This window comes from Schistocerca americana, chromosome 3 (assembly GCF_021461395.2).
Source record: "Schistocerca americana isolate TAMUIC-IGC-003095 chromosome 3, iqSchAmer2.1, whole genome shotgun sequence".
NCBI lineage: Eukaryota > Metazoa > Arthropoda > Insecta > Orthoptera > Acrididae > Schistocerca > Schistocerca americana.
This window is the reverse complement of record NC_060121.1, coordinates 273,011,535-273,034,328: the sequence shown is the minus strand read 5'-3', so window position 1 is coordinate 273,034,328 and position 22,794 is coordinate 273,011,535. Positions and strand designations below refer to the sequence as shown.

At 42.4% G+C, this 22,794-nt stretch overlaps 1 protein-coding gene across 1 annotated transcript in view; it reads left to right on the top strand.

Annotated features, from left to right (window-relative positions):
- Window positions 1–22,794, top strand: part of LOC124606012 — a 532,599-nt gene that overhangs the window by 33,772 nt on the left and 476,033 nt on the right. The window contains exon 4 of the mRNA XM_047137975.1: window positions 10,240–10,409. Within this exon, the coding sequence (XP_046993931.1) occupies window positions 10,240–10,409 (170 nt within the window). The remainder of the gene's footprint in view (window positions 1–10,239; window positions 10,410–22,794) is intronic.

Below are 22,794 nucleotides of genomic sequence, written 5' to 3'. Positions count from 1 at the left end.
CGCTGCCTGCGTATAATTTCGCCTACCTTGAACAACAACAACAATGAAAGAAACGTTTTGTCGATGCAGTTTGTACGAAGGACAGCCTTTACTGTATGCCTACACTACACTACAGTATTTAAAAAGGACTAAACTACTGTAGTAAATGAACCTGTACGTAAGAAAACAGTATAGCAACTACTGTTCTGCTAACTAAGATTCCCCATAGATGAGTAGCATTTCTACCTTCTCTTCGTTGGCGTACATTCTACTCACACAACTCTTCAACTGACGATGGTTGACGGAATGACTGGTGTGCGTTCTACTTGTGTTTACATTTGTCCTCTGTCAACGTCGGCACGTGGATGTGTTCCATTACCCCGAGTACCTGGACTAAGCGCTGGGAGCGTCAACGTCAATGTTGTGTTATGTAATTAATAACGTTGCATTTCAGTGAATGGTACACTGTGATACATTTTTGAAAAGGTCTTTAGGAGAGGAAATGAATTACCGAATAAAAAATTACAGGGTACCATTTAAGAAAAATCATACCGCTGGTCATATCTTTGCAAAAAACAAAGCTACAACGAAGGCACTCATGCTGATTGATGGGTGGTCCAAATAAATTGGACACTTTTTCCTGCATTATCATTTGAATTCTGAGGAAACTGTCTGCTTCTCCGCTGATTTGACATCATGCGACTCCAGACAGGTCTCCATACGTAATTGTGATATAAAAACTTTTCGCATGATCTTTGGCCCCAAAACATGCTGAAAACTTGTTTACTCCCTGCTGTACTCATTCTCGCGATCTGGTTGACGCATTGAACAACACAAGTTAAGGTAATAAGGGGTGACATGTATAATTGTTTGACAATAACCTTCTGGAAATTCTTTCCTGTATTCAGTTGACTTACCTCTGCCCTAGGGGTAATAGAGGTCTCTTATTAGTTCAGCATTTCTATGCAAATAGTGAGTCATGTATTTACCAAATTTGGTTGAAATTTCTCCAGGCCTCCTTGAGTAATGCTTTTATGTCACATCCCACAATCACCACCGTCAACAATAGCTCTACTTCGGCAATCTGACTGTTGTAGCAATTTTTTCCGTTTCGCAACTGATATTTTTACAAAGTCTGATAAAAATTACTTTAGATGTTACAGATATATGCCGACAGGTTACTGTCTTTCTGTCATTTCGTTTCACACACGTCTAGGGGTAGAACGTCAGTGGGACTGTCACCAGTGACTCTAGCGCCACCGAAAACTATGGACTCTACTGATATCGGTCGTGATCGAATATTTATACATGTGGTGGTTTCTGAACCCATATGCCCACCTCCTTCACTACAGGAGTTGTAGGAGTATGGCTGTACTAATTCAGAAGCCTTAGGAAGTGCATACACAACAGCTCACCAGAGTTTCATTGTAATCGAATGAATGGTATGGAAACACATAGAAATGAACAAACAACCAAACAAATATCCATTTTGATACATATTATTTGTTGCAGGCAAATTCACAAGAAATAGCGTGATGTCAAATTAACTAACAGTCTGCAGTGCGACAATAAGCTATGGCTAGCGAGTTGACGTAGATTAGTAATTAATGTAGACTTTTAAATTTATTGTGCGCCTTCATTATCAGCAGCCGCAGCAGCAGTATTTTGACATCTTTTGCTGGAAGAAGGCTTCTGCCAAAATTTTTTTTTTAATGAATTACAGACTTCAGCAATATTCACCCATGCTACTCCAGTGTGTATGCCAGTGCCATCCACCCATTTCTATTAGATCGTCTAGGTTTCCCTTTATCTCTCGGAATTGACCAAAGGGTCTCTTTAGACACAGACAGTCGCTTAGGAACGAAATAAAGTTCAGGGGAGCTAAGGCGAAGTGGCTGCAGGAAAAAGGTACAGTAATCGGGAAAGAAATGGTGTCAGAATTACTGATTCAGCATACTGAAAAATCAAAACAACTTTTCGTGAAATTAACCGCAAGGGTGTCAATATTAAGAGCATATTCGCGATTCCAGTGCTAAGCGTAGAGGAAAGAGAGGACAGGGGGAAAGAGTACACTGAATGCCTCTATGAGGATGAAGACGTGAATCAGGAAGAAATGGGAGTAGATATGTAAGACCTAGGAAATCCAGTATTAGAGCCAGAGTTTAATGCAGCTAGAGTTTAATAAGTCAAATGGTATGGACAACATTCCTTCGGAACTTCGGAAAAACAGCGATCAATTGACTATTCGAGTTGGTTGTGTAGAATCTTTGAGTTTGGAGACATAACGTTAGACTTTCAGAAAAATCTTATCCACCGAATCCCGAAAGTAGAAAGTGCATATGAGTGCGAGAGGCATCCAAGCTGCTGACAAGAATCATGTAAAGAAGAACGGAAAAGAAAAATGAGGATCTGTTAGATGACGCCGGCCGAAGTGGCCGAGCGGTTCTAGGCGCTACAGTCTGGAACCGCGCAACTGCTACGGTCGCAGGTTCGAATCCTGCTTCGGGCATGGATGTGTGTGATGTCCTTAGGTTAGTTAGGTTTAAGTAGCTCTAAGTTCTAGGGGACTGATGAGCTCAGATGTTAAGTCCCATAGTGTTCAGAGCCATTTGAACTTTTTTTTTTTTTTTTTTGTTAGATGACAATCACTTCGGCTTTTGGAAAGGTAAAGGCATTAGATACGCAGTTCTGATGTTGCTACTGATACTGCAAGCAGTAGTTAAGAAAAGTAGAGAAACGTTCATAGGGCAAAGCTACCTGAAAAAGTCTTGGACTAAATTAAAAAATTCTGTTGCCTTAAAGAAAAATATCAACCCGCGGACGAATCAAGGACGACATAAAGAGGAGGACAGCACAAGAAAAGAAGTCTGCTAGTTCCAAACATCGGCCTTACCCTGAGGAAAAGGATTCTGCGTTTGTACGTTTAGTGAGTAATATTGTATGGTAGTCGATCATGGAACGTAGCAGAACCGGGAAAAAGAGTGTCGAAGTGTCTGACATGTGGTGATGTGGTGCCGTAGTAGGATCTTGAAAATTAGGTGGACTTATAAGGACTGACTAGATTCTCCGCGGAATCAGCGAAAGAAGGAACATATGGGAAATACTGACATGAATTTGGGCCAAGATGGTAGGACAATTGTTAAGATATCAGCGAATAGTTTCCATGGTACTAGAGGCCACTGTAGAGTACAAAAACTGGACGGGAAGATAGAGATGGGAAATATCCGACAAATAATAGAGAACGTTGGATGCAAGAGCTACTCTGAGATGAAAATGTAGGCACAAGGAATTCGAGGCTGTCCACATCGCACCAGTCAGAAGACTGATAACTCAAAGATGACATTTGCACGTGCTATCTGCTTGTCTACATCTGCGAACCACATACATTTCATTTTCATTACACTTAAAACTACATTTCCCAATCCAAAAATTCCCTGATCCATCGGTTTGTTTTCTGTGTGTCTTTCCAGTTCCTATTATGTACTAAACAGTCCCCATATTTTGAAAGTTATTCACACTGAAAGTGCAAGTCACACTGCCATAAGTCAAATTTGTTGTAACTCAGTCATTGTAAACATTCCACTTCGGAAGAATTGGAAATTGATTTCCGAAAACTCTGTTTATTTCCCAAAACGGGTGCACGAAGTTATTAATCTTCTGATCAAGTCTATAGCCGTTAATCCAGTCGCTGTCTTGAGCTACACTAAAAGCGAAAACTCATCAGTTTGTTTTACGATTTCATTCTTCATTGCTACTGTTTTCTTACAGATGTGTCGTCCTTACATTGTCGTTTCTGTATTCTTCATTACAAAAACTGGTTTGACGCAGCTCTCCAGGCTACTCTGTCCTTTGGAGGACTTCCAGTCTCTGCATTACTGCTGCTACCTTCTTCAACTTTTCCCTACAAACTGTATTCAAGCCTGGTTTTCTCTCTGCAAAATTAACTGCCCCACACAAATCCCTCGGTTACTAATTATTGGTTCATACTCTCCTGTTTCTGCTTTCGATCAGCTTGTGCTATAAAGGTATTTTCTCCACTGTTCGGTTCAGCACGTTTTCATTAATTATTCGGTCAACCCGTTTAATCTAGCGCATTCTTCCGAAACACAGTATACGAAAAGCTTCTTGTCAGCACTGTTCATTACCCTCGTTTTACTCTGGGTACAGCACTGCGCTCCAAACAAATACGAGTAGTCTGATGAAACTTCCTGACAGATTAAAACTATGTGGCGGACCGATACTCGAACTCGGGAAGGTAGGAGACGAGGTACTGGCAGAATTAAAGCTGTCGGGTCGTGAGTCGTGCTTGGATAGCTCAGTTGTTAGAGCACGTGACCGCGAAAGGCAAAGGTCCCGAGTTCGAATCTCGGCCCGGCAAACAGTTTCAATTTGCCAGGAAGTTTCATATCGGCGCACACTCCACTTCAGAGTGAAACTCTCATTCTGGAAAGTTTGAGGAAAGAATCCCTGACACGACCAAGCGAGGTGACATAGTGGTTAAAGAATCTGGATTGCACTGGAGAGGGCGGCTTTCAGATTCAAGTTTTGCAATCGAAACTTAGGTTTTCCTAAATCATTTAAGGCGAATTCCGGAATGGTTCTACTGAAAAGGGAAAGTATGACTTCTTTTCTCTATCCGATCCTGTTCATCTGTTCTGACATCGTCATAAGCGGGACTCTAAATTCTAAGCTCTCTTACGAGTCTTTTTTCTCATTTTTTACTCACACTAAAATTTATTTCGATGTTAACATACTTCACTTTTACAAAAATCTTTTCTTCTTACCACCAGTCTGCATTTTATTTTGCCTTAATTCTGTTGTCGTCACTTATATATTAGTTGAAGAGTCTCATTTACTAGTATAATTTTCTCACCATTACATGATTAATATGAAACGACAAGTAAAATAAGGAAAGGATATGAGATGAGATGAGATAACATAAGGGATTAAAATTGAGTTACGGGTTGGACAAGGCCGTTGTCTTTCATCTAACCTGTTTAATGTCTGTTTAGGTAATTAATTGGAAAACTGCTTTAACCGAAAAAGTCTGTAGGGCAATAGGAAAAGGATAATTAAATGTACAAGATTTGCGGATTTCAAAGTACTAGTAAATCAAAATGAATAACCAATTAACAGTATGTTAAAGCGGCTGAACTTCAGATGTGAAGAATATGGAAAGAAAATACATTTGCAAAAGACTAGGGTATGTTTAGCTAATTTTTTTCAAGGCAGTCAAGGGACAAAAGTGAAAAGCTAGTCAGCTATTTATTATGCAAAGTAACCAGTTACGTGATTTGTTAGCAATAAACAACCATGAAACTAGCTACTGCAAAAGAAATGTTTCACAGAAGTACTAGTGCTTCTTGAAGTGCTTTGTATAATGTGTTGCTGGGCATGGTATCGAACATGGACGGTGCGACGGTGTCCAAAGATGGATAAACAATTATTATGCAGGAGGTCATAATGTTCTGGCTCATCAGTGTATAACAGTTGAGTTTCAGGCTGTCTTACTTAATTTCCTGCAGCAGGAGTAAACAGGACTATGTCATCAGTAAAATAAAGTTCGTTCAGATATTTTTCATGAACTCGCGTTCCTTGTTTGTTTTCCCATATTAATAGCGTTATACACCGCCTGACAAAAAAAGTAAAGCAACCGGAACGGGAGGAGGAAACGATATGAATCTTCACAGCTTAAGAGGTTGCTAGTATGATCCTACTTGTCAGTATAACACTGCAACTGCTGTGACCTGGATGCATGCACTCATTCGCTTGGGAGAGGTTATATTACCTCCTGAGGCTAGTTAGCCCACAAATATTGTAACTGGTCAATGATATCCTGGATACTGGCACTGCGGCTGAGTTGAAGTCCCAGCTGGTTACACACGTATTCTATCGGGATCAGATCTCGGGATCTTGCAGGCCACGGGAGTCACCCAGACGGTTCATAGATATGCATGCCATGTGTGTATGATCATTGTCTTCTCAGAAAATTACACCACGATACTTTCGTATCAGAGGTAACACATGAGGACGTAGGATTTCCGTGTTGTACCAGCGTTTCCTCAGATTTCACTAAATAATTACCAGCCGTGACGTGAAGTTACACACGATGGCTCATCAGTGCATGAGGCTAGGAGTAATACTGCCGTGCCTCTCTAAAACACTGCATGAATGGAACATCTCCACAGTTCTCCATCACACTCCCCGACAATGATCATCCGGGGTAGCGCAGAACCGCCATCCATCACTGAACACAGTGGGACTCCATTCATCAGCATTGCATGCTTCACGGTCGCGGCTCCATTTCAAACGCAGACGTTTATGTTGGTTTCTGAGAGCCTACACACGGAACGGTAATTTAGTACAGCTGCTGCTAGTCTCCAACCATAGGTACAGGATTTCACAGAATGTTGGAATGAGCCCATAACTTGTTCTCAGATGACAGGTGGAGTCCAGTATCTGGCTATTGTCACATCTGAATGCCCCAAAAATTGAACGATTCGACCAGCCGGCCAAATGGAAAACCACACATTCTAAGTCTGTCAGTTTCTGATAACGCTGTCTCACACGTGTACGCGGCATCTCCGTGTCCTTCACAGTGATCACTCAGCATCCGACGCTGTTCACGCTCCTTATATAGCCTACCAGACCTTTTAACAATAATGAACATGAACAACACCAATGCACCTCGGTGGCCTTTCTACCAGTCACAGTGAGTTGCAGCTCTATAATCATTTACATACCTGTCGATGGTTACATTCACATCCGATCATGTGTTCTGGTGCTTCACTTATTTTTTGTCACTTATTTTTTACGTATCGACCACTGTGTGCGACGGCTCTCGTAATCTTGATATTCGTTGACTAGATGGCAGTGGTTAGTCTGCGTTAATGTTGTATTTCTTCTAATCTGAGGGCGTGTTAACAGTTTTACTTTTCGTACAATGAAGGCTTTCACGACCGGATGTGCAGCTGCCGAGAATTCTTCCGGGTTGTATGGTCGTGGTCAATGGAACTCTTCTATCCCTGACATTTCGTCCAAAGCTACGTTGGACATCTTCGGAGGTGCTCCTGGTTGTGCTGAGTCTGGAGCACCTCCGAAGACGTCCAACGTAGCTTTGGACGAAATGTCAGGGATAGAAGAGTTCCATGGACCACGGACATACAACCCGGAAGAATTATCGGCAGTTTTCCTTCTTTTTTTCAGAAGATACCACAAATTACTGTCTTAAAAATTTGTCGTAAAACAGGATTCGTAGTAGAACTGAATATTTCGTAATATCTTTATCTCTTTAACTTTGATTGGTTAATCAACGAATGAAGTCGATAACCTTTGAGCAAGTCCCGTCCAAATTAATTTTACACTTTTGCAAGTAAGTTAAATTCACGGGAAAAGCTATTTTTGCGAGTTATTATAAAGTCAATATTCATTAATGCTGGCAGTCAAAGATCCTATGCGTATGTTAATTTTGAGTTCTATTTTATTAAAAAATGGGCGATCGCCGCGCAGGGCTGTGTAATGTAGAAATAAAAAATAATTAATTTTCTCATAGTTTAAGCTTTGAATTAATTTCTGTCCATTGAAACCCCCTATCTCACTTCCCTGAATTCGCTTGAAAAATTAACTATCATTTCCTTTTTAATAATACAACTGTTCCCTCTCACAAAGATAATTACTTTCAGATAAAGGGGAAGGTACTTGCGAAATTAAAATTTTGAATACTTTCACGGTATATACACACATCAAAAAAAGTTTTGCATCACCTCGGTCCCCAGAACAGCAGATTGACGTTGACTGTGGATATTGTATCACAGGCACAGTCCCTTTGACTATTCAGAGATGTCACTAACCCCGCCCAAAGATGTAAGCAACCATACATGAGCAGATCAGATCAGTGTGTGTAGTCTAACCACGCCTAGACGGTCAGTACAGCGGTTCAACGGCGTCCGCATTGTTATTTTGTGTCAGGAAGGGCTCTCAACAAGAGAAGTGTCCAGGCGTCTCGGAGTGAACCAAAGCGATGTGAACTGTCCATGACATGCCTCGCTCAGGCCGCCCAAGGGCTACTACTGCAGTGGATGACGGCTACCTACGGATTACGGCTCGGAGGAACCCTGACAGCAACGTCACCATGTTGAATGACGCTTTTCGTGTAGCCACAGGACGTCGTGTTACGACTCAAACTGTGCGCAATAGACTGCATAATGCGCAACTTCACTCCTGACGCCGGCTGGGGTGGCCGAGCGGTTCTAGGCGCTACAGTCTGGAACCGCGCGACCGCTACGGTCGTAGGTTCGAATCCTGCCTCGGGCATGGGTGTGTGTGATGTCCTTCGGTTAGTTAGGTTAAGTAGTGCTAAGGGACTGATGACCTCAGAAGTTAAGTGCCATAGTGCTCAGAGCCATTTGAACGATTTGAACCACTCCTGACGTCCATGGCTGTACGATACGTGCATGCAACCATTTCGGCAGCATATTGGCGAGGCATTGGTTCTCATGAACGGCAATTCGCGGCCCCCACCGTGCACATCTTGTGAATAACTTCCTTCAGGATAATGACATCGACTAGAGTGGCCAGCATGTTCTCAGACATGAACCCTATCGAACATGCCTGGGTTAGATTGAAAAGGGCTGTTTATGGACGACGTGGCCCACCACGTTGATGAGTGGGGCAATCTGGATCAACTTGTGGATAGTATGCCACGACGAATACAGGCATGCATCAATGCAAGAGGACGTGCTACTGGGTATTAGAAGTACCGGTGTGTACAGCAATATGGAACACCACCTCTGGAGGTCTCGCTTTATGGTGGTACAACATGCAATGTGTGGTATTACTGAGCAATAAAAAGGGCGGAAATGATGTTTATGTTGACCTCGATTCCAATTTTCTGTACATGTTCCGGAACTCTCGGAACCAATGTGATGCAAAATTTTTTTTGATGTGCATATTTTCACAATAAGCGGTCAAACGAGCTAACACAATGCAGACAACGTAAGGCAAGATGAGGTGGAATAAAACGACAAAAAGAGATCGAGACACTACTGCCTCAACTATTTATAGACTTACACAAAACAAATGTTGACATAACTATAATTTCTTACGTCTTGTAATATCTCTTTATATTCGATGAATTATCCTGATACAATTCTACCCTTGAATGACGTTTACTAATTTTCTATCTTCGTACTCGCAGAATCCATGCGCAAAATAGTTTCATACAATAGCTATTCCATGAGCGTATAATTATTCTTTGTAGTACTCTCTCTGGTGGTTGTTAGAAAAAAAGCTTCCGAGATTGTCTTCGTGCCGATTAGCCTGAGCTTTGTTTGAAGAACTGTAATTTGATTATTGAGATTTATGACGGAAGATAACTGATACGAACTGTACGATTAAAAGGTTCAAAAATGGTTCAAATGGGTCTGAGCACTATGGGACTCAACATCTTAGGTCATAAGTCCCCTAGAACTTAGAACTACTTAAACCTAACTAACCTAAGGACATCACACACACCCATGCTCGAGGCAGGATTCGAACCTGCGACCGTAGCAGTCCCGCGGTTCCGGACTGCAGCGCCAGAACCGCACGGCCACCGCGGCCGGCAAATTAAAAGGGAAATATACATATATATTGCTCCTTCATACAAAAGGTGTGTATTTGACATTTGAGAATTAATGATATTCTTCGATATATTGCGTAGTTGTTAATCAGAAGGGAACTTCCGAAAGACTGGATACGAACCTGCATTTAATAATCCAAGAGCTCCATTACTTCTTCAGAAGGTCAAACTTCATTAAAGCCAAATATCCGCTTAATCTGATGTTTCTGGACTGATTATACAACGCTCCCAAAAATTACGAGGCATTTTATTTTTACAGATTAGCAGACTGCCGCAAAGCACGAGCCTCCAGAGAAGAAGATTCATCGCCTGATTTCATTCTAACAAGTAAAATTTCTGAATCATTTTGAGTGAATGAGCTATGACTGCGTTTCATGTTATGAATTACTGATTGCTCGAACGAATTGAGAGCTACATAATTACGTAGATAGGAGGAAAAATTACAGTCTAAAGGTTCTTAGTATACTACTTATTCTTTTGAAATGGTTGTTCTTAAATAATTCATAATTATACGCAAAATAGTAAAGACGTTATTTTAAATTATGCCTTATATCTGTGTAAGAGTGGCTTCATGTGCCAGAAGCACACTAGACAGTGTTCGCAAGTAACGGCAGCGTGTCCGTGTTGTGTGGTGCCGGCAGACTGGTTCCCGCAGCAGCCCAACGACGACGCGCTGGCCGAGCAGAACTGCGTGGAGGTGCGGCGCTCGCTGGCCGGACACCGCGACCGCTCCTTCCGCTGGAACGACCGCTCCTGCGCCGTCCGCAACGCCTTTGTCTGCCAGCGGCGGCGCGACACTCCCAAGCAGCAGGTAAGAGCAGTGCTCCGTACCAGCGCAGACTGTCTGCTCGAGGGCGTGAGCGCCTGTGGCGTTCTGCCTCACAAGGGGAAGGCCTCAGACATGGCCAACCGATTCGGCTCAAATTTGGCAGGTCGCTTGTGTACAACCTAAAACGAAGAATCTAAGATATTTTGGGTCAACACCCCCTCGTTTTTGAGAAAATCACCCCCAAAGGTAATGACGAACAATCGACTCAACATTGGAGGGATCGATAGATAATTGTAAAGACAGCATTTTTCATCATCAGGTATGGGGTCCGCAAACGCAAACTTTTCCAGAAATCGAGGTAAGAAACTTTTACAACTGCCGCTTTTGTACCCACATGGTAAACTCCTCTCGCCGCCATCATCGATAGAGAAACGGCCAAGATAACTGCCTGGGAATCGGAGAACCCGGGTTCGAATCTCGAAGAAACCTAGCTGATATTATTCGTTTGTGTTTTTCCGTATCTCAATTGATAGGGATAGGAGGGTTAATAAGGTAAGTAAATCAATAAGGAATGATAATAATAAGGTAGTCAAACTAATTTTGCAAACGCCGTGAGTTACTTAAGTATTAAACTTTTAAGCCCTGTAAGAGTGCTGCGAATTCCTCACGAGGGATCACAGATAGCCAACCGCGCGACGCTTGTTTACAGCGAGGCACGGGACAGAATCCACGCGGGGAGAGTTATGTTGTCCCGGTTGCGTCTTCGTCATATCATGGTTGTGAACCTGGAAGAGTGAAGGTGTCCAGCACGAGCCTTATAGAAGGCAATCGGAAAGGGTTGTTTTCCGTCATTAGGCTGATGATGATGAAAAATGCTGTATTTACAATTATCTATCGAGCCCTCCAATTTTGAGACGATTGCTCGTCATAACCTTTAGGGGCGATTTTCTCAAAAACGCGGGGGTGTTGACCCAAAATATCTTAGATTCCTTCGTTTTAGGTTGTACACAAGAGACCTGCCAAATTTGAGCCGAATCGGTTGGCCGTGTCTGAGGCCTTCCCCTTGTCAGTTGTGCGACTCGCTTCGTGATTTCCTAAATCCACAGTTCGTAGTAACTGACACGAAGTCATTTAATGAATCCGAGGCGATATCAAGAGCTCTCCAAACAAGTACTGTTATAGGCCTGTTGCTGTTGATCCCAACCTTGACGGGCGGGAGGGGGGGGGGGGGGGGTTGGGGAGGGAAGGTCGTGAGAGATTTGTTGGTGGGCACAGTCGGATAAGTCATAATTTTGTACTGGGTGTTTCCGTAAGAGAGTGCAAAAATTTAACAGAACAATGATGATGCTCCACTGAACAGCTTGATGCAGGCAATTTTGGGTCGGTGAAGTCAGCGTAAGGAGATAATGGGAATAAAATCACAGTACTGTGTACTTTTTTATTTAATTAGATACAGTTAACTGCAAATACCATCAATGACACAATGGACGTATCATTTGTACTGTATCTTACAAAACGTTCCCAAAGTGTCAGTCATCAACCTCAATGCAAGCGTGACGTCGGCGAACAAGATTCTGACACATGCTGACAAATATCTCTGGTGTGTTTCGAATAACGGCACAGACAGCTACAATTCTTGCAAATGGCTCTGAGCACTATGGGACTTAACTTCTGAGTTCATCAGTCCCCTAGAACTTAGAACTACTTAAACCTAACTAACGTAAGGACATCACACACATCCATGCCCGAGGCAGGATTCGAACCTGCGACCGTAGCGGTCACGCGGTTCCAGACTGAAGCGCCTAGAACCGCACGGCCACCCCGGCCGGCCACAATTCTTGCAACTGATTCCATTTCCGTATCCACTGGGGTCTCATACACAAGTGACTTAGTATATCCCCGATGGAAATACTCAAGATGATTCACGTTAGGTGACCTCGTAGGCTATGGAATAGGACCTCCCCTTACAATCCAGCGACCAGGCATTACTTCCTAGTAATCAGGTTCGTCGTCCTGGTTTCCTTGCAGGAAATCGAGAATGTACATGTAAATAAACAACACAGTACTTGTAAACTTGTACGCATATTAGTTGTAAATAAGCTGGAAAACAGTACCGTTAGACACAACGGTAGTCAAGTTTACCTCCATATCTCCTTAAGCTGATTTCTACACCCCCGGTTCCCTACCTCAAATTTTTCAATGTTGCGTTCTCTACGTTCTGTTACGTTTTTGCACGCTCTTGCGGAAACACCCTGTATATATATGACATGTCCGAAAGAACAGACACCATTTTGATCCAACAGCCACTACGAATTAAGACACAAAGAAATCACAGGAACTGGCTGCGAGTGGGCATTGATTTAAATCAATGGGGAAAGTTAGAAATTTGTGCCGGACCGGGATTCGAACCTCGGTCTCCGACTCACTACGTGGATGCTATGACCACTTGCATTTCGCCCGTTGTATTTGGTCGTAGCGGACGTCACATGACATCCGTTGAAGTTCGTTATTGATCCCTTCACTCAGTTTCTTTATTACTGGCACCAGCGAGCTCCGTGACGAAACCGCTGAGCTACCGTGCCGATAAAGCCATCCGGACACAGTGGTCATCGCAATTCACGGACTACCCTAGCACGCCTCCTGTCAGCCCGAAATTCTCAACTTATCCACACACTACTAATGTAGTGCTCCTTCCCCTTTATCCTCATTATTCGCAGGATTTCGCCGATTCTGTAAGGGGACGACCAATAGTCACTTCGGTGCGGACGTACATCAGGTTAGGACTATTACGGAAATCGGCGAAATGCCACAAGTAACGAGGATAATGGGCAAGTGCATTAGGAATGTTTGGCTAAGCTGATAGTTTGTGTCTGAGGGGAGGCATGCTAGGGTAGTCTGAGCAGTTGCGATGACCACTATGTCAGGATGGCTCAGCAGTCAGTCTCTAGGTAGTTCATTGAGCCCTTAAATATGCACCACTGATCAAGCATGCACTGTAGCTCAGCGTGTTCGATCAGAGGGCTGGCTGCACTCTGTAATTAAAAAAAGGGGGGAAGTATTCAATGACGAACTGAAAGTGCTGACATGTGACGTCTGTCCAGACAAGACGCCGAGAGCAATGACGAACAAAGTGAAAGAAAATAAAGTGGTCAAAGCATCTGCTTAGTATGTTGGAGGCCCGGGTTCGAATCCCGGTCGGGCACAAATTTTCAACTTTTCCCATTGATTTAAATCAATGTTCTCTCGCAGTCAATGTCCGTAATTCCTTTGTGCCCTTCACCAAGTTATTGCTGACACGACACATTCTTCAGTCTGTGCTCTGCATTCCCAATTCAACATTACGCATCTTGTGCTCTGTAGAATTAACAGTATTTTTATTGGTTTAATACATTAAGTGACAATGTCTGCTAGAAGAACACTATAATGAATGACATATTAAGATTCATGTTCGACGAACAGTGCAAATCTTGCAAGATTATGTAGATCTTATAATTAAAATTTCCCCAAGACATTTAAGTCTCACGTTTATCTACCATAATTATGGAAGCTGAAGAAATGAATTAAAATTTGTGCCACGGCTGGAACTCGAACTCGGGTCTTCTTGCTTACTATGCTGACCATAGTACTGCGTTGGTGTAATGGTCAGCATTTCTGCCTAGTAAGCAAGAAGACCAGGATTCAAGTCCCGGCTGTTGCACAAATTTTATTTTATTTCTTCAGCTTCCATCACTATCCTAGCAAGATCACCCTTCACAGTTGATATGCATGCACCTCCTGATGAAATACGAGAGGATGCAAAAGAATTTAAATGCGAGTCAAGTACTAAAGAATAGTGTCAACGAATGGGATTGGAAGAATTTTGGGCCAGTTTCTTCCTATTTATGCGTCACTGGTAAAAGAAGCCTTCAATGTCCATACGAGACCGGATTCTCGACATTAGCCGTCACGAAAACAAAACACCGCAGTCACCTACACGTGGAGAGTGACTTTAGATACGCTTTAACTTGTATGAAACCAAACGCTCAGGAGTGATTAAGGATAAACAATTTATTCTTTGATTTTCTCACACTTGATCTGTTGTCATTCGCCTAGAACAACAATTTCAACCGCCTCCTAATGTTTTGAAATTTGCTTGTGATTTTCAGCACATAAATAAAGTTAGATGTGAAACATGTTGTTCAATTGAAAACAATGTCGTTAGATATTTAAGTAAAACATAAAGACATTTCCGGCCCCTCCCGCCGGAGGTTCGAGTCCTCCCTCGGGCATGAGCGTGTGTGTTGTTCTTAGCATAAGTTAGTTTAAGTTACTTTAAGTAGGGTGTAAGTCTAGCGACTGATGACGTCAGCAGTTTGGTCTCTTAAGAATTCACACACATTTGAACATTTTTTGAACAGAAAGACAGTTCTATTGTGGCTTAGAATTCCTTTGAAACACTATAGTTTCGCAGTACTCTACAACCGATAATTCTCTATTACTAAAGTTCGGATTGCATATTATTGTTAAATAAAGTTTTTCGAAAGAAGCAAAAACATTACTTAATAAATAAAATAAGTAAACATAGGGGGCATGAGATTCTCTGCAGTTGCAAATGGAGGTATCAGGTAGAAGAGTTTGGGGATCGCTGATCTAAATAAACCATTTACGAGACAATCTGAACAACCCTCTTACACTGTTGCAGATGATGCTGTCGTATACCTCTAGTAAAGTCATCAGAACACAAGAGCGAGTTGCAAAATTATTTAGATGATTGCTTGGTGCGGTAAATGGCAATCGGCCCTGAACACTAAAAATGTGATGTTCTGTACACAAGTACCAAAAAATCTGTTAAATTGTTTTACGCAATAAATAACACAAATTTAAGGACTATACATTGAACTAAATGCTTAGGGATTACAACTACTAACAACTTAAATTGGAACCATCGCATAGAAAATGTGGAGATTGAGAATAAAAGCCTGCGTTTCAGTGGCAAAACACGTAGAAGAACCAACATATGTACTAAAGAGACTGGTAATCTCCTCGGGTTAGCTGCTACATCTGAAAATAATCATGATATTTCGAAGGGCCATCTGTCCGCCAACTTCAGGAGAGATGCTGCTACCACTGAGTCCTGTGGAAAACTCATATCAAGACTGGAACTCGTCCTTTTATATAATCCCCCCTACCGTACAAAGCACGTGCGCCACCCAACACGCACTGCCCGCAGTACTGCGCTTATGGCGCCGCCCCTAGTGGACTCCGGGGCTGACGATTTATCGAACCAAATGTCAGCCTCAAAGACTCAAACAGGTCACACCACAGAAAGTAGAACTTTTATAGGGATAATACTGGATTTCATGTCCTGCTAAGAGGAGTATCTATCAGTCAAGGTGTCTGCCAACCTAACTTCAGTAGACTCCTTATAAAAACTGTCCCAAAAACAGCACGTATCGTAACTCTAAGGATCTTGCCAGATCTCATCCCGCGTACCTCGTTTAAACACAGCTCTTCGACCGCCGAATTTTCACGTTGTTCTAGCCTGGTGTGACGGCCACGTTCTGTGCACTTGTGCTGAACTGTCCGAATCTACCAACTGATGTAAGACTACCCAGTCTGACCAAAGCCACAAATCATCTTTGACGGAGTCGAATAGTTCCCTAATTTTGGTTCAAAAATGGTTCAAATTTCTCTGAGCACTATGGGACTTAACTTATGAGGTCATCAGTCCCCTAGAACTTAGAACTACTTAAACCTAACTAACCTAAGGATATCACACACATCCATGCCCGAGACAGGATTCGAACCTGCTACCGTAGCGGTCGCGCGGTTCCAGACTGTAACGCCTAGAACCGCTCGGCCACGCCGGCCGGCTAATTTTGGTAGATGGATGGAACACACTCTTGATATTAATATTCCTTAAAATTCTTCCACTCTGAAAGGATGCGATCCTGGCATAAGGAATAAAAGCCACAGATCTATACTCTTCTTCTTGCACGTCCTGAGGTGATCCAAATTTCGTAGCCCAACTAATCTACTTCTCGGAGTATCCATTTTCCTTAAACACAGACGACAACTGTGCCATTTCCTTTGTTAAATTATCTCCGTCAGAAATAACACTTTCTGTGCAAGGGACTCTGCTACACAGGGCATATGCTGTTCCCGAAGCGAATAGTCTGAGGAAAACGTCTACCTAGGAATAGCTAGATCACAGATTCAGGGTTGTAGAAACGCGCATAACTAGGGGAAACACAGACGACACCCCTACGCTTTAACAAAAGAGCACATTGGAAGAAAGAGAAGCAGCTAAATGAGTATAAAAAAGCTCACATGGCAAGCCAGTACTATTCAATGAAGGGAAAGCTGAAAGGTGGAAATTATACGTAGAAGATCTATATAAGGGAAAAAAACTATAGGACGATAAGCCGTTCAGACAAGGTGGGAACAGAAGCTTTTGAAATGTGATGATGTAGACAAATGAAGATGATTAGATGGGTTGATGGAATAACAAATGAGGTGGTAATGAATCGAATTAGAGAAATAAATTTATGGTACAACTTGACTGAAAGAATGGATCGATTGATAGGACACATAATGACGCACCATGGAAGTGTTAATTTGCTAATGGAAACAAAATCTGTAGAGGAAGACCAAGGGATAAAAAAAAGTAAGCAGATTCAGTTGGAATTAGGTTCCGATAGTTATGCAGAAATCAAGCGGCTTGCACGGGATAGATTAGCATGGAGAGCTGCATCAAACCAGTATTCGGGTTGAGGACCACAACAACAAACAACCAGAGTCCTAAGGACGTAACTGCCTTAGCACGGCGGGTGGCAACTTTATTCATGAAAATGTCGGTCATTATTCGTCCGTTTCTGGTAATTTCCAAGAATACCATCACGTTTTCGTAAATTATTACATCCAAAACTCCAATCTTTCATTTTAATCCTCCATGGTAAACGTGTGACTTGACGTTGGCATGAAGACATTTGAAGTGATCCAAATACATCATGTCCCCGGGTCTAGACAAAAAGCGTCAGCGCATCTCCCGAAACATTTGGGTTTCAGAGCCGATGTTCTCACTGCTCTATCCTTAAAGTCCTCCACTTGTAAACAGCTATTTCTGACGTGTATAGTCTAACATAGAATCTGGCACACTTGGCGTACGTGTAAGGGAAACTGATAATCTGAGAAGATTCGTCGATGTAAAGGATTTGGACCGTCTTGAAGATGCGTGAAGAGCAGTATAGATCGGTGGCTCTCATTTCTTAAGTTGGCGTGAGACCCTTAATGACTGGAACAGTCTTAAGGAGATTTGATATTAAGAATGTTTTCTGTCCATCTGCAAAGATTAGGGCACAACACGACTCCATCAAGGATGATTTGGGTTTTGGGACTTGGAGATTTGGGACCTAGGCAGCTCCGCGTATACAAAATTCCGTGTCATAGTGAGAAGGGCAGGTAATGCGCACAATTCAGGACTGGTGGGTGGAACTACTCGTCATACGAGGCTACAACAGCCTGAAAAATCGGCGGTAGCGGAGCACTGTTTAAATGAGATATACGTTTAAAGCGTGACGCAACCCTAATAGTGGCTGGTGCGTCCGGTTTCCAGAACGTGTTTATAAGGAGGCAACTGAAATTGGGTCGGAAGACAACTTGATAATAGAGACAAAAGTTTTATTTTTAGAAGTATGTGCAACTCTGTTTTATTCCGCATGAACGTGCAACGTTCTTTGGTGCGGTCGGCACGAGTGTTTGCTGATAGTCTGACTGCGATGCGTCGTAACGCTGTCGTTTACTACGGGCGGTGCAACAACCCGTCTTTGGGGGCAGCACAGGTGTTGGACTGTGCATGCGCCCAATACAGGACGGTAGGCTACATAGGACGATCGTTTCCAGCTTTGGAATCGGTTTTCAGCGGGATTCAGCAGTTGCAGCGTCTTTCCTGAAGATGGCGGATAGATCGAACGCTGAAACATCGAGTAATTTTGATTTTGGGATCCCACAGCAAGCTCCAACAAAATGCCAATATGTACTGCCCCTGGAAAGCCTGTGCACTGTTACTAAAGAGAATACCTCCATTGTCCGTCTTCTTGTGGAGTATTGTTGCTTGGTATGAAATGCTTACCAGATAAAATTTCCAGGGGACATCTAAAGAGTTGAAAGAAGGGTAGCTTGCGTTTTATTATTCTGAAATAATGAAATGAGTGTCACAGGTATGATGCGTTGACAAAGTCGTTTATCGTTGCAATCTGCAGGACATGCTGGTTTTCAGATACCAGCAAACTATACAGTACCTATGAACTGTGTACTTTTAGAAGAGAATATTTTTAGTAAGGATGTACTTTTAGCGTGAGACATCCGCTAACAAATAACGCGATTGGCGCGGAAAGGAAATCGAGCCTATTAGATGTAAGCAGAGAGCAAGTTTAGCAGGACAATAAGGGAACACAATAACCGCTGCATAGCTTAAAACGATGCTCTCCTTGAGTGCCAGTACAACGTTTGACGACGTCGCCATTAGATGGTGATATTCCATTCACTGTGCAACAGAAGCGGGCTCTGCCCGACTCACTTATCTCATACCTGACTCGTCATGAATGTTGTGACTTAGGAAGTCAGGATTAGCATGGAAGATCAAGGCACCTATCACGTCACTCCTTAAACACAACAACTAGTAGATTAATAAATTAACAATTTATTAAAGACCACATTTATAATATAGCTAACATACAATCAACACATGGCCGTCTTAAAAAGAATATCCAAAATGACCAATAACTTCCTTTTCACGCAAGCAGCAAATTAAAATTACTTAATGAACAATAAATCTGAAGTAATTTAAAGGTGGCTCAGATTTTTTTTTAGCAATACACAACCAGGTGCCGGCCGGTGTGGCCAAGCGGTTAAAGGCGCTACAGTCTGGAACCGCGTGACCGCTATGGTCGCAAGTTCGAATCCTGCCTCGGGCATGGATGTGTGTGATGTCCTTAGGTTCAAATGGCTCTGAGCACTATGGGACTCAACTGCTGAGGTCATTAGTCCCCTAGAACTTAGAACTAGTTAAACCTAACTAACCTAAGGACATCACAAACATCCATGCCCGAGGCAGGATTCGAACCTGCGACCGTAGCGGTCCTGCGGTTCCAGACTGCAGCGCCTTTAACCGCACGGCCACTTCGGCCGGCTGATGTCCTTAGGTTAGTTAGGTTTAAGTAGTTCTAAGTTCTAGGGGACTGATGACCTTAGAAGTTAAGTCCCATAGTGTTCAGAGCCATTTGAACCATTTTTTTAACACAACCAGGACAATACGTTACACTTAATATAATTCATTGGCAAGCGAAGGTAATTTTTTTTTTAAGTACATGAGGGATGTTGAAACGTCCCCTTCGAAAAATTAATGATTTGCTGTGCTGATAAACCTCTACGTTATTTGATCTTCAAACAGCTGAGCAGAACTGAACGTACTCAGACATTTCTCTATTTACTTATTCTGATAAACACTAAACTGACACACAATATTTTTAGCGCAACGCAATCTGATTTTCAATAATCTGTACAAAAGAATGGCCCTGACTGACAATAACCTATACCTTTCATGAATCACTTACCTCACAAAAATCTTCGTTACTTGAACTACTGCAATACAGCGAATGCCACTACTGCCAGCTAAATAAAAGATTCAAACTAGTGAAGGCATTAACTACTGATAGGCATAGTTAGAAAATGAAAGATTTCGATAGAAACAATGTATTTACCTTAATAGTGTTCAAAAGTCATTATATATATATATATATATATATATATATATATATATATATATATATATATCAGTTCATGACATCCAGTCTTACAAATTTACTGTCTCTGATGGACACACGTCCAGATCATCCGCTCTCAAAACTACGCCCTCTCACTCCCCACATCCACCACTGCTGGCGGCTCACCTCCAACTGCGCAATGCTACGCGCTGTTAACAAAAAAAATGGCTCTGAGCACTATGGGACTCAACTGCTGAGGTCATTAGTCCCCTAGAACTTAGAACTAGTTAAACCTAACTAACCTAAGGACATCACAAACATCCATGCCCGAGGCAGGATTCGAACCTGCGACCGTCGCGGTCTTGCGGTTCCAGACTGCAGCGCCTTTAACCGCACGGCCACTTCGGCCGGCCGCTGTTAACAGCTAACTGCCCAATACTACAACAGCATATACTCCAACAATGCAAACCAACCACAGCCTTCACACAGCACAGTCAGTGATTTTCATATAGAGCTAAATAAAAGATTCAAACTAGTGAAGGCACTAACTACTGATAGGCATAGTTAGAAAATGAAAGATTTCGATAGAAACAATGTATTTACCTTAATAGTGTTCAAAAGTCATTATATATATATCAGTTCATGACATCCAGTCTTACAAATTTACTGTCTCCCGATGGACACACGTCCAGATCATCCGCTCTCAAAACTACGCCCTCTCACTCCCCACATCCACCACTGCTGGCGGCTCACCTCCAACTGCGCAACGCTACGCGCTGTTAACAGCTAACTGCCCAATACTACAATAGCATATACTCCAACAATGCAAACCAACCACAGCCTTCACACAGCACAGTCAGTGATTTTCATATAGAGCGCTACGTGGCGTTACCAACATAAAAACCTAAACAGCCTACTTACAATGTTAGATATTTATCAAATGGGCAGTGTCTCCAGCCTTCCCTGGACAAAAGGTGACGTAACTTAAAATGCCGGAAGCAGCAGACCAGCCGTCCAAAACAACACCTAAACGCCCGGACCCGACCGGGAGTCACTTCCCATTAGACGACACGCCACAGCTTCTGAGCACCGAAGCGGAACGTGGCGCCACTCCCACGCACCCCAACTCGCAGAAAACTGGAACACAAACAGACTGCAGAAAACACGGCAAACACCAAGCAAACATCAATTAATGTAAGTTAAGGGATCAATAAACAATATAAGTTAAAAAAAGATAAGTGCATTCAATGGAAACTAGTTAAATTTTGCACCAATATCAATGCTGTAAAACATTTAAACGAAGACTTGTACACAAATGGAATGCTGTAAAATAATATAGTTTAAATGGTTCAATACCTCTGAGCACTATGGAACTTGCCATCTGAGGTCATCAGTCCCCTAGAACGTAGAACTACTTAAACCTAACTAACCTAAGGACATCACACACATCCATGCCCGAGGCAGGATTCGAACCTACGACCATAGCAGCGCCTAAAACCGCTCGACCACAACGGCCGGCTCTTATAGTTTACCCAACAACATTTACACATATGATTCAGGCCGACAATGTGTACCAAGATGAAATGGAAATAATTTCAAGATAATATCACGTTATTCAAATGCACAACTTCACAAAAGAAACTAGATTTGTGCTCATTTTAAAATATAGGCTATGAAACAACTTTCGGTGAAATTAAAAGCAAAGGCGTCAACATAAAGTGTGCAAGAATAATTCCTATAGATCGAAAGAGTACGTTGAAGGTTTCAACGAAGCGCGTTGACAGGCGGAGAGACGGGAATTAACTATGACGGGACAGGAATATGATTTGGTACGGATTAGTATGGAACACATAACGTGTCCAGTACTAGAGTCAGAGTATAGTAGAGTTATGGAAGACCTGTCAACAAATAACGCTGAAGGCACAGACAACATTCCTTCGGAATTACTAAAATCACTGGGGGAAGCAGCAACGAAACGACTATTCAAGTTGGTCTGTGGAATCTACGTGTCTTGAGACATATCATCCACAAAATCCAGAAGATAGCAAGGGCAGATAAGTGTGAGAAATATCGCACAGTCAGTTTAACATCACATGCATCCACGTTTCTGACAAGTATAATATGCAAAAGAATGGAAAAGGAAACTGAGAATCTATTACATGACGATTAGTTTGGCTTTAGGTATGGTGACAGCACCGGAGAGGTAGTTCTGACGATGCGCTTGATAACGGAAGCAAGACGTAAGAAAAATGGAGACACATTCATGACATTTGTCGACCCACAAAAAGGTTTCGACAGTGCAAACTGTTTCAAAGTGTTCTAAGTCCTCATGGAAGTGTGTATAAGCTAAAGACAAAGACCGATAATATAAAACATGTACAAGAATCAACACAGAAAAACATGAATGTAAGACCAAGGACGAAGTTCTTGGATTAAGAGGGTTATACAACGGAGCTGTAGTCTTTCGCCCCTACTGTTGAATCTATACGCTGAAGACGCAATGATTGAAATAAAAGGAATGTTCAAGAGTGGGATTAAAATTCAAGGTGAAATGATATTAATTGACAAGATTCGCTGGTGACATTACTATCCTTAGTGAAAGTGAGGAATATCTGTGTGACCTCCTGAATGGGATGAACAGTACACAGAACATGTATTGGGTGTAAACTGAAGAAAGGCGAATG